The 14,066-nt window shown below is 39.0% G+C and overlaps 1 protein-coding gene across 1 annotated transcript; it reads left to right on the top strand.

Moving 5' to 3' along the window:
• The first annotated feature begins 1,709 nt into the window (after positions 1–1,709).
• On the top strand, positions 1,710–6,305 carry npy8br (neuropeptide Y receptor Y8b). The gene is made up of 2 exons (XM_084054867.1): positions 1,710–1,761; positions 4,037–6,305. Exon 2 carries the CDS (start codon positions 4,174–4,176, stop codon positions 5,278–5,280), a length of 1,107 nt encoding a protein of 368 aa, XP_083910993.1. The 5' UTR covers positions 1,710–1,761; positions 4,037–4,173; the 3' UTR covers positions 5,281–6,305.
• The last annotated feature ends 7,761 nt before the right edge of the window (positions 6,306–14,066 follow it).

Here is a 14,066-nt window from a genome sequence, read left to right as displayed (position 1 = left end):
GCCCATGGATGTACCAGAAGTCTGTCACAACTGAAATAATTATATTTCAGGATCAAAAGAGGCTAAATCAAGTATAAATTGGTTAAGTGGTGTTGGTGTAGATCTCTACTTGAAAAATAATGTTTGAGGGCATCGAGACTGGTCAGCATTATGTGATATTGGTGTAAAGGCTTGTGACATCTAAAATATGTAATAGGCTATATATATTATATGTATAGCCTATAAATCACTTATAATTGTGTGGGCCAGCAATGTTCGGAATTCGCCAATCAGGCTGGAATGTGAAAAATCGGACGGATGACTTGACTTAAGAGATAATATGTACCGATTTGCGTGATGTTTGGACAACATATGTAGGAGTAATATGAAATATGCAAAAATCGGCCTCCTTGTGGCGCTATAATAGGGCAATGTAGAAAGGGTGGCATTTGTTCCTCAACGTAGTGCAAATGTGTGTGCAAAGTTTCACCGCAATCGGATGCTGCGTTCATGATTTGCGGCATTTTGTTCCAAACGGACCACTCCTGCAAACTTAAGAAGTCAATCAGGATCGAATATGAAAAATCAAGCAGATCCGTCTTGATCACATGACTAGAGATCATGTGTACCGATTTGCATGACATTTTGATCAAATCTGAAGGAGTAATATCCAAAAATATGTACGTGGCGCTATAAAAGGCATATGTGAAAAATGCAGGGCAAAGGTTTTTCCTTGGCCTCTAAGGAGTGCACATACACCGTTTTACACAGATCGGTGCAGTTATAGGTAAAAACACAAATCGGCCTGTTATAGCGCCACCATGAGGCTGATTTGATATTTCAAAGTGGCAAAAATCTGCCTCTTGGTGGAGCTATAATAGGGCAATGTTAAAAGGGTGAAATTGTTTCTTCAACGTAGTGTGCTGTGCCTGCAAAGTTTCACCACACCATGTGGTTGATTTGAAAAAAACGTCCTCGGCTTAGTGGGAATATGCGTGCAAAATTTTACGGAAATCGCACGCTGACGCTGTGTTCATGAATTGAGACATTTTGTTCAAAACAGAGCACTCCTGCAAACTTTGGAAGTCAATCTTAGCCAATGGGTGGAATATGAAAAATCTGAAAGACCTGTTTCGTTCAATGAATAGAGATACTGTGTAACGATTTGCGTGATGTTTGGACAAAATATGTAAAAGAAGCGTTTTGCTAAAATCTGCCTCCTGGTGGCGCTGTAAAATGCCGATCTGAAAAATTCGGGGCAGCTCTGGCATCCAGGGAGTGTGTGTGCACAGTTTCACTGCGAACGGCCCAACGGTGCAGGAGATTAGCTGTTCACAGACACACACTCATCACACTCACAGATCGGATGGACAGACAGACAGGGTGAAAAACATAGCCTACTTTCTGCCACGCCTTCGGCCTGGCGGAGACAATAACATCCAGACTAGTTGGCTGATGACGTACTGCAGGCTCACTAAATTATTTCAAATTACTCCGTTTCCCCCGTTGTGCCGATGCGGATGTGCGTGTGCGCGGGCGCGTGTCAAGCGAAGCCCAAGTCTATTGGCTATTATGTAACGCGTTTTCAATCACGTCCCTTCTGGTCCGCTGTAGGTATCAGGTTGCTTTAAGAGGAATCTCAGGCTGTATCATTAGAATGTGATCTTGCAGGACCAGCTCACCTCCTTCTCCTTGGTCAGAAACTCTGCTATGTCTGTCTGCACTGGATGGATCATCACAGCATTGTTCCAAGTTCAAAGAGAGAGGAGAACATTGATTCTGGTAGGTGAACATTACTAGTGTGACAACAACTAACTAAAAGAAATGTTTAAATAACTCAGGTATTTTCAGAGTGTGGAGAGAGCTGCATAGCCTACTTGATACCGGTATTTTCTGTAGCCCAGGTTATTAATTCATTTTAATCACGTTTAACCGTTCAGCACACGCACGCAATGGTGCTTTTATGAAACAGGCAGCAAAGATATTAATATGCCAAAAATGTTAAGTGATATCGTCGTTAGAATGGGAGCGCTGGCTTCTAAAACCCAAAAGAGCGTCTATTGGGTGCGTATACCTACCTGTCCAGAAACTAGTCAGGCATAACATAAGTCAGGCTTGTTGTATGCAGAGAACAGCCCGCTGATCATCATCATCACCCGGCAGTTTGTCGAAGGATAACGGCGATCGAGGGGTAGGACATATGACACTTTCCCACTTTATACAGGCTCAGGTAGGGCTGCGTGACTCTCTTTTGCCTTTTCCCCCCATGAGAGAATATGAGGGGCTCTGTAGAATGTGATGCAGACAAAGTGCTTTCGTCAATGAATTTGCTTATTTCCCATACATCTGATATTAGATGAAAACTAGCCTGCTCGCTTTTCCCTCAGTGACTAGACTTAACAGTTGTTCTTGTGCTCAACTAAGCTGTAGGCCTATGTTTCTGACACTTTAATGCATATCTAATTAGCCCATAATGACAGATTGAGTTTAATCACGTCCATAATTAGCTAACATATGGCACCAATATTGCTATTTTCCCTGTTTGGTTTTGGAACATTTTGGAAAGCCTTTTGCCCTCCCCAGGGCTGTCTCTTTTTTTAGCAGATGGTCAGAGAGGAGATTCTGTGGTCATGCATTACCTCAAGTTCCCAAGCTCAGCCATAAATAATCATTATTATTATTATGTGGCTTTATTGAAAAAACAGTCAATCTTAAGTTCACATCCTGAAAGATTATGTTGTTGAGAAGACTATAAGTACACACAATTTGGGATTCATATCATATTAATCATCAATAATGTAAAATAAAAATGTAAAAAAGCCAATCTACAAGCTCACAACATGTTAAGATGTGAAGTTTGTAGATAGACAAGATAGGCACGTCACCTTCATAAGATGAAGTGTAAAATAGGACTTGAGGTGTTAATACACTGTATTTGTAATCATCACATGTGAGGCAATACATTATAAGATACATGAACATACTGTGACAGTTGATGTCATTATGGTACATTTACGATGAGAAGCCCTCATTTCAATATGATAAATGCTTTCAATCGTACACAATGTTTGTGAACAATGTCTTAAAGACAAACCTTATATAGTGTGTGAAGCCGCAGTGTAACACACAAGCATTGTGTGGGTGAGCACGCTAATTGCTCACACACTCATGCATGCATCATCTTGGTTACTGTTCATGGAGTTATAGTGTAATGAAATGGCAATTATTTTCCCCAACACAGTACACGGCTAAATACTCAGTGTTAATTGAACCCCTAAAGGTCCATATGGGTACATTTGTGTGTGACCTGTAAAAGTCCATTTGTATAAATCTTTGTGCATCCTCTAAAGGTCTATTTGCACTCAGTTTACATTCTCAGACTTTAAATTAACATGGAGGCGCTTACTGTACAGTTTTGGCATACTGTATGTTCAGGATTCCGAAGTGAAAATCATGAATATGCCGTGGGGAAATAATTATTTCACAGAGAAAGAAACCGTTAAATTCCCACTGTTGCATGACAGAAAACAATGAGGAAGAATAATTGCGAGGTAGCAGTCATTAACACGGTTATTGTGATGGAAATTTAAATGATCTCAGCTTTATAATGATAACACTGTCTTCATCTGGGTTGGCTTCTTGATGAAATGCCATAAACGCATCATTTGCTCTTATAGCATTTAATAAGAGAAAGAGTTTCTCTCTTTTTCTGTCAGACTCATCATATTTGCATACTAGCACAATTATTCTATTCATCATTCTGGGGTTTGTAATGTTAAATCTGTCTCCTGTGTTTACACAGCTGTAAAAGTAACTACTAAAGACTTTTCAAGGCCAAACAGATAATAATAGAATGCTAGTCACAAGCTTTGGAAACTTGAAACTTGTCCTGCAGCAAGTAAACAGTTGCAGAGCCTTCATGTATTGTATTGTATATGTAATATTTAAAAGAATCACGGGACAATTTTTCCCCACCCACTACAGTTGTCAGGAATTTGATGTAATTATTATTAATTTGTATAGCTTTTAATGTTCACCTTTTCTTTTCCTCTTTCAGGCAGCAAACGAAGACTGCAGTAAAAATGGCAAAAGTAAATGATGATGGACACCTGTGAGAAAATCCATTATTAGCCTTTAAATAATTACATACAGGTGTGAAACATAGTAATAAAACAATTAGTAATTAATCTGATCATGGAGTTGCACCACAACACCAACCACAGCCAGACCTCATGGAGAGAGATGCCATGGTATTTAACAGAGGAGTGTCCACCCTCAGTTAGTGGCACTACCTTCCTGATCATCGCTTATAGCGCAGTAATAGCGGTGGGCCTCGTCGGTAACGCCTGCCTGGTGATCGTCATTACACGGCAGAAGGAGATGCACAACGTCACCAACATCTTCATTGCCAACCTGTCCTGCTCTGATATCCTCATATGCATTGTGTGCCTGCCCGTCACCATTATCTATACATTGATGGACCACTGGATTCTGGGGGAGGCCCTGTGTAAGCTCACCCCTTTTGTCCAGTGTATATCCGTTACCGTTTCCATTTCTTCCCTTGTCCTTATCGCCATGGAACGCTACCAACTTATCATCTACCCTACTGGATGGAAACCTGTGGTGGCCCAATCCTATGTGGCTGTAGGCATTACCTGGGTGGTGGCCTGCATCATTTCTTCACCTTTTTTGTCATTCACTGTTCTCACCAACTCACCTTTCCAGAACCTGAGCATCCCCTTTTCAGTCAACAACCACCTTGTTTGTATGGAGGAATGGCCCTTGATTGACAACCGGCTGGCCTACACCACTTTCCTGCTGGTCTTTCAATACATCCTACCTCTTGTTCTCATTATGTTCTTTTACTTGCACATCTTCCTACGCCTCAGGAAGAGGAAAAATATGGTTGACCGTGCCAGGGACTCCAACCAAAAAAAGTCCAAGGAATCCAAGAGGATAACCGCCATGTTAGTCTCCATTGTGGTTGCGTTTGCCCTCTGCTGGCTCCCCCTCACCGTCTTCAACACGGTGTTCGACTGGCACTACGAGGCCATCCCGTCCTGCCAGCACGACATCATCTTCTCAGCCTGCCACCTCTTGGCCATGGCCTCCACGTGCGTGAACCCCATAATCTACGGCTTCCTCAACAGCAACTTCCAGAAGCAACTCAAGTCGACCCTGCTGCGATGCCGCTGCTGGGGGTCGACAGAGAGGTACGAGAGCTTCCCCCTCTCTGTTGTCAGCACTGAGATCACCAAGGGATCAATTTTGAGCAAAGAATCCATTAGCATGAACCTTTAAATGTGAGACAAAAAAAAAATATTGGGCCTTTAATCCTCCATTGTTTTGGTCATCCATTCTATTCCTGCTTTGTTTTGTGCCAAAACGAGGCTGATATTGCTGGAGTTATAAACCTGGTTAGACTGTCCAGTTGGAGCAGAATGTAAACACTTAACTGCCATGGCACAGCGCCCTCCATTCAGTTTGACTTCATCTGTAGGAGGAGGAAGTAGATAACCAAATGATGGTGCAAAGGTTGTACATGTGTAAGTATTGTAGGACTATTGAAGACACAAGCAGTCTTCCAATTACAATATATTGTGCAAGTGTGTTGTAATCATGTGTAAATGGCAACACAACAATCTAAATCTTCTAATCTGAAGATGCTGTACTGTATGTATATCTGCAATGTTCCTTCTCGTGTGTATTTTTCTGAATTATGAAGGCTAGACTGAATACCATTATAATGTGCTTTTTACATATCTGACTACAAGCAATGGAACCACATGGATTGTATTGACAAGCTGAAGTGGACGGTGGAAATGTACCTTATGGGAGCTGTAGAATGCAATGTTCTGTGTTAATAGTATATTGATTAAAACTAACATAAGAAATTAAAGGGATTGTTAACCAAAATGTGTTAATGATTATTCATAGACACTAGCTTATTACACAACTGATGGAGAACACATAAAATAGCTGCTTAAAAGTTGCCCTAGGCGGTTTCTTTTAATATTTTCAAATGATTTACTTGCATCATGTTAATGTAGTTTTTAACATCTAAACTAGTGAGAAATACGTGATCTATTTCAGAAAACTTTCATATTGAATGAGTTTGAGAACTACATACATTTAATGCTGTCCACCAAGGTCTATGTCCAATATTATATTGCTGTATGAGGGAAGGTTTTTGAAATAAAATGTGTCACACAACAACCATAAATCCAGTGCCATAAAATAAAATATAAGAGGCAGAAAGGACTATGTCAATGCAGCGTTCCTCCACTGTATATGTCCATAAGTTGATATATGTATGCACTGTAGTAGATCTGACACAGTTATACTTCATGTTGTGATTGGCAATAAACAGCACTGTAGCACTGCTGGTATCTCTGCTATAAAACGTGTAGTTGGAAAGTAAACTTCTCTTTGTAATATTGAATTGAATTAAACCATGTACCAGTGTATGTAACCATTCAGTGTCTCTGTTGTAAAACACATTTTTATTGATACACAATCCTGCTCTTTGAAGGTCTTTACTTTGGTAGGTGTGTCCTTCCCACAGGGAAGCAGTTTACTGTATTTATTCATAAGGTTACTTGGAAAACATGCCAAGATGAATCATGCTATGGCTACACCAATATGTCAAACTTCCTGTCGACTTTCCTGTCTGAGCATACTCTATATTTCAAAATGGAAGTAGCCGTAAGTCCTCTGTAGCCAACCAATCTGGTTTGTGACAAAAATATGATTTTTAGCTCACGAAAATGCACATACATGTAACATGTAACATGATTACAGTGTGAGAAATGTCCTCTCAGATGTTTGTTTCGCAAATCCAGAGCAGAATCACTATAATTTCCACATGCAGTAATACACATATTGGAAGTATGTGGAAATCACCCATCAAAAGCAAAATGATGCATTAATTGCAGGCTTTCATCTGCACTACATTGTTCATAGGAAATCTCCCTCAACTATGGGATATCACCTTCTCTTCCTCTCTGCATAGTCATTCCCCTGAGCCTGAGGCTAAAGCTTTTGATATGTTTAAACATGAGCTCTTCTAGTCTGACTCTAGTGGTCTCTGGTGTACAGTGGGGCAAATATCAAAGTGATATGTGTGTGAGATCCAAGTGTGAAAATATTAATGTTAATTAAGTGTCCATTATTGAAAAAATATGAACTACTTACAAATATTGACCCCCAGGCATTTATACTAGGCCCACTCCTTTTTTTCCACTACACCAAATATCGTTGACAAAAATAGCCGATCTACAAACTTGTATTGCGTTTCTTTTTACAGGCTTTATGAATAACATTCAAAGAACCTATCACTGATGTGCTGCAGTTACTCAGTCTGCATTGCGACGCTTTCTAAGCTTGTAGATCTGTTATCTTTTGCAGAATGTTTGCCCCTGAACAGGGATGCTAGTTTTCTTAAAGGTGGTGTAAGTGATTTTTTGTTTTGTTTCGTTAAAATGAGGCTTAAATAGCTCTATATTCCGATAGTAATCAGAGTGTTGGTTCAGTAACAAGGGGTCTCCCCTTCTCTCCAGCTCTTTAGAAAACAAAATGCATTTTCACGTCGGGATACCAATTTTGTCCAATCAGGAGAGAGAAGTCATACAGGACACAGGATAAACAACTGAAATTGAAAATGATGAGCCAAATAATTTACTGACAAAATTCTAACTGGAACAAAATGTAAGCTGATATGTAGCTGAAATGTAATACCGATTGGATGAAATTGATATCTCAATCTTAAAAGGTAGTAATGATTATTACTATCAGAATATAGAGCATGTTAGCCTGGTAAACCCTCCCTCCGGAAATCTCATTTCCATTTGATTTCCGGAGGGAGGGTTTACCAGGCTAAGAGCATGTTATATCCAGTCATTTTTACGTTATTTGCATTGTGATCCAGCCTGCTAATAAGGGTGATATGTACCCGCAAAACTATAGTTGTGCTATTTCACTGTCCATTAAGCTTGATGATAAGAATGAATGTTTTGTCGTCTTCCACGCAAAAGCATAGTTTAAAAGCATAGTTCTGAGTTCTGGGTTGCCAGAACTCATGGTTATTTCTACCTCCTGAGCAGGGTCCAATTTATATTCTGAGAACCTTATCTGAAATCAAGTGTGTATGGAAACAAACCCAGAACAGTTCACTCAGTTCTTGTGATTGTTGTGATTCTGTCCTGGTCCTAGATCTTCCCCTCTCTCTGTATACAAACTATTGTTTGTTGATAAAGATATACACATTCTCTTTGTCAACCATTTCTTTCAACAACAGAGCATGATATTCAGACAAAAATGGCCATCTAGAATATTTGTCACATATAAGAACAGTCAAGAGGAAAAGCTATTGAACCTAATGCAGAACACTAACAGAAATCTCACATGAAGTTCCAGGAAATGCTTTGTCAAGAACTAGGCCCTCATTCATAACTACATGAACAAGTTGGTCCAAAAGGTAGGAACAATAAAACCAGGTCATATGGTGATGACATCAACTCACAACACAGTGAAAGTGCATTTTATGGATGTGGTGATAGGATTAACCAATGGGGATATGGATGTGTTTTTTTTTGTGTCTCAGAGTTGTTAGTGCTTCTAAGAAATTAAGCTCATTTGAGGGCAAAGGTTCAAGTAAATGCTCTATAGAGGAATTTTTAATCTTGGTTAATCTAATCTAAATATTCATTTGGGAGAACCATACAAGATCACAGGGATAGTGGGAGTTATGTTGTAGGGTGGAGAATAACTTTGATGAAGCTGTTCTTTGTGGTATATAGACTATGCATGCAGCTATATGCATGTAAATGCATAGCACATTATCATAAACAGAGCACATGGATCTCTCAATATGAATAATAATAACAATTGTCATTGAGATCTGCATGAAAGGACATGTACAGTACAGTATATTGAAAATGTTAACAAAATTCCACTTTAACATCCCCTGGTAGGCTAAATGACCCTAAGTCCCAATGGCCACTATGGATCTTTGCTACTTCAGGCTTTTCTGTCTTGTCAGATGAAAAGGTCACAGGGAGCTGCTATGCTGCTTCTAGAATTCCAATTATTGTATTAGAAATGCAAACATCTATGAGATTGCATCAGAACATGCATGTAACTCACCTTGGGGTTAAACACGTTTATCGGCTCAATCAATATTGGCTGGCTCCCTCACCTTTCGCCCTAATTGACTGTGGAATCAGCCACATCCCTGATATGCTTACCTTTTTTCTTAGTATTTTGTGAAATCAACTACTGATCTACTTTGACTTTGTGAGGATATGAATTTTGCTTGATTCTTCATTGGCCATCCTGGGTAATGTTATCTTTCAAAATGAAATGTAGAAGTATCTGTTCCTCTGCTTTTGAAATAAATCTAACTATAGTTCATCCTGTAGATGATCTTGCATTCACAGTTCACACAGACACGCATGCACACACACACACACACACACACACACACACACACACACACACACACACACACACACACACACACACACACACACACACACACACACACACACACACACACACACATTTTTTTCGTCTTACATGACACAAGTAGACTCGACAGCAGGGAGTAACAGTCCCTGATTGGTGTCAGACAGTTTCCCCCCAGGATTGTATTAGGCACAGCATGTTTGTGCTTTCATTTATGCTTCCGTTGTAGCAAAAAATCATTTGGCTCCAACATCTCAACCACACATGACTAATTAAACACACTGCATTAAATATGTAATATATTTATGTAATAGATATAGAGATGGACAGATAGATAGTGGGTTTATAAGCCCTTATACATTATGATCAGACCTAGAGGTCTTTTGCTTGGATTGGAAGAAAAAGGGATACAACATCCTCCTGCTTTAGTTGACTATAACTACAACATTGTTAGGCAATTCATTGGTTTTCTTTTCAACTGAGGAGCATCACCTATTAAAGACACACAATTTAACCCTCTGACAGAGGCTAATCCTAGCTGATTCACTGGAGTGGACAGTGTGGAGCCGAGGGACGATTGTTGAATACGTCCAGACTGTCTGTCTGTACGTATTCAACAATCGTCCCTCGGCTACACCGGTGTTGATATAGACAGAGAAGAAAGAAGTCAAAGAATGTGAGATATCATTGTGATAGTTGGGGGGGGTGGGGGGGGGGGCTGGTGACTAATCTAATATTTTGGACTCTATTACTTGTATCATGCTTAAATTGCATTTAATACACACGTCAATGTATAATCAACTACTGGGTACTTACCAATATTTTCGCACCTCGGTTCACAAAAATAGATGTAAGGGGGAAGAATCATTGATCAGTATGGATCGGAAGAGGGTAGGGAATTAGATCAATTAGGAGTTGTTATTGGTGTGCTAGGCATAAAGATCTTTCATTTCAGGCTCCCTGATTAAAAGTCCTGAAAATCTGTTTTAGATTCATTCCTACAAGTTCAAGCACTGCACATGTAATTTTAATGTGGGAGGACATAGATCTATAAGCTGATCTGCAATTGCTGTCATCTCAGCAGGGGGTGGTGTTGTGGTTCCTATCTTCAACTACAGCATTGGGCTTTATTTCCCTCCCTGATGTTCACTTTTGTTCACCTGCTTCAAGAACATCTTGTGGAGACCAGTTAGTTCTGGGCCTTAAATTATTTAGTACAGTTACGAAAATGACCCATGCCTGGGCCTCCAACAGGTGTTTTCTGGGTACAGTGTTTATTGATTTGTCATTATTTGACTTCAAATACAGTCTTACTAAATATTTACTACAACACACACACACTGGACTAAACTCTCTTCCATGAAATAATGTATAGTGTGTTTATACACTGTTAAATATATTTTGCCAATTGTTTATTTGCACACCAGATTACCTTGATGTTGTGTACTGCTCTTACAGATTTGTCTAACTGTTTTCATTGCTATTAATATTGTTTTAAATCCAGGGAGTAACATCATCATTTCATGTGATGTTGTGATGTTACTTATCCCATCATTATAATGATAATAAAGTTGTCTTATCTCTTATGATAATGTGTAGTTGCCCCACTTCCTGTGCTTAAATGTATCCACCTTGATGACCAGTTGCTTTGATGTTCCCTCTTTTTGAAATGTAAATATGTTCTCTGCTGTATATATGTTTTTGATTATGATTGAGTTAATTTCAAAAGAGTGTATGTGGTCAAGGAATTGCTGCTCCTAACAGAATCAAGCTTGTGTAAATGTTTTTCTTCATTCACCTGTGATACTGTGGCTTATGTGTTATGTTTATTCCTTATCAACTTCAGGGCAATACTTCTTCCATATGATGCAATGAGTGTCCTGAATGGCAATGTTTGCGATTTCATCAACAAGATGCCTGTGGAAGTGATTATCTATCTCAGACTATCTGGTGTGTTTGCTGAGTAGCAGAGCAGAGTGGCAGACAGATTGAAATACTTTGAAAATCACAATCCATTTGAGATTTATTTTTAAAGTCTGACCTATTCACTAATCAGCAGGATATTGCACATTGTGCTTTCACAGTCTAATGGTCATGATGAATGGCATTTTCAATGTTTGTTTAAATTCTATTTATACGTGTACATGTTCCAACAATGTTCATGTTGCTTATCCAATGAATTGTCAGCGGGTCTTTTGTTATCCAGAAGAGATTGTGTTGTATTATTTGAAGTAAGCCAGGCAAACAATGAGAGTTGTCATTAGCCTATCTCGTGCAGTGATGCACTATAATTGCAGGACTGCTTGGTTTATCTTTAGATGGATGCATGCCTGTCCACAACACAAATAAATTAATATAAATTATAGTATTGACAAGATCAGATCCAAATCCTGGTTACACTCGAAACTGATTATTTACAGCCATTCTTTACAGAATGTGTATAGGTTTTACATGTAATGTCACTATTCTGGTGGGAAATTATATTTTATGATTCAATGAATGAGGCGTTAAATCATTTTGCTTAAGAATAAAGAAGCCAATGAATTCCCTTAAACTATCAAGGAAAAGATCTCAAAGAGTGAAATTTCCACTATTTGCTAGTGCCCTCTGCTGGCTTAATATGGTTCCCAAGCAGTGGCTAGGAGGGGAAATATAGGCCCGACTATATGTTTTAGCAGTCCCCGGTCCAAATCCCCCAACACCCCCAAAACAAAAATTACATGGCTGATTTTGATATTGTTGCACGTACCTCATTCATCATTCTCAGACTTAATTTTATCCTTCAACTTCTTGTTTATGCCCCAAAATTACTGGATATACAGGTTTTGTATCAATTTGTTGCATGTTCTAATCATGTATACTTTACTTAAAAACATTTTCCAAATATATATATGTATATTTTGACATTTTGGGAAAAATAGCCAATTTAACACAGAGGTGCCCACCTATCCTGTTACCTCCAAGATTAGTTGCACACTCACACAGTGTGCAGGGCCTTTGGCTGACGGTGATAGCAACCACAAGATAATGCACTTAGTTCTTACACTGTTCTGTGTATCTGAAAGGTTCTGTGAATTCCTTGTCCCCCTGGGCTCAGTCAGAGACCATATGGCCAATGCTGATAGTAGCCCTGTGCCACTAACGTCCTCAGAGGGAGCAGCACAGTACCTGTTTTTTGTCATTCTAAAAATGAGGCACTTTCACATTACAAATGGAAAATAGACTGGCTTTATTCTTTCAAATACAATTTGATCTTGTTCCAACACACAATGAAATATCTCAGTGCTGATCAATACAGAGTGGAATTGCTTATTTGGTCGAGCACAGTACTTCCTCTTACCTTTCCAGGCACAAGTAGGACAGCTTCTCTCTTTGATTAGCTGTTATCTATAGTTCTACATGAATGGAGCTGCACAATATTTTCTGAAGCTTTTATAGGTAGTTAACATCTAACCCTTCACTAGTGGGGGTCACAAAGTGGAATTTCATATCTTTAAAAGAACATCTACTGCCACCCCGCCAGGCCTTTTAAAAGATTACACTTTGTGATATTTGCTCTTATACTGACTGGGGACAACAGGTGACACACACACGAGGCAAGCTGAGCATGGCTATAAAATCTATCATAGGTCCACTTACTTGCTTCTCATTTCAAATAATTACATAGTCATACATCTGCAGTTAAGACAAACACAATCTCTTGCAACTGAGATACATGCAGCTGATAATGTTGCAAAACACATGACAACCAGCCCTTTATCATCTTTATACTTTTATTTATAACAGTCATTTATGGAAAATATATTTCCACGGTCAAGTGCAATAATTATAGACAAGTGGGACTGCTACACTGTCTTTCAAAACTAATCAGTATTATATTATGTATCAAAATAAATAACCATAACTCTTACACTGATCTTCACTCAAGATGAAAATACACAACATGATTGCCTTCATTGATAATTCTCAGGGTACCTACTATTGAGCTGGGTTAAACACATTCGATAAAGCTTAAGCTACTACACCTACAGTAACTTCACCAAAGAGGAGTATAGCTCTTCAAACATGCAGGCGGACAGTTAAGAGTCCAGTAAAAACACACAAGATTGTTTCTTGACAGACATAGTGCAGGACATGGTAGCATTTGACTACTGTACACTATGAACTTTGGGATGTTTTGGAAGCATTGGATTTGACTTTACATTTAGATGACAAGCACCATACATTTCTTTAGGTTAAAAGATACAACGCAAAGGTTTTACATTTACAACATTGTGCAAAGCAGAAGAATGTTTACATAATAAGCAGCTGTTCAGCACCTTTACGGTTCGCCTGTGTTCAGACAACCACACTTCTACTGATTAGGTGATACAACAGTGACGAAAGGACATCAGAACATCATATACATTAACAATGACTTTCATTGAAGCACAAAAATTGGAGATTGTTCTCTCATATTTGGCGATAGGAATAATGAATAACATACAAGATAAGCAACGCCACAGTGAAACACATGCGACTACAGCACATTCATTCACAATGTAATAAAACAAACAGAGGTAGATCGACAGAGCACAAAACAAAAGACAGCTTTTGGTGCAAAAGCCAATTTCTACTTCTTC

The sequence above is a fragment of the Gymnoscopelus microlampas genome (assembly GCF_963454915.1).
Source record: "Gymnoscopelus microlampas genome assembly, chromosome: 4".
NCBI lineage: Eukaryota > Metazoa > Chordata > Actinopteri > Myctophiformes > Myctophidae > Gymnoscopelus > Gymnoscopelus microlampas.
Note: the sequence above shows the minus strand (reverse complement) of the source record. Positions and strands in the feature narration are given on the sequence as shown.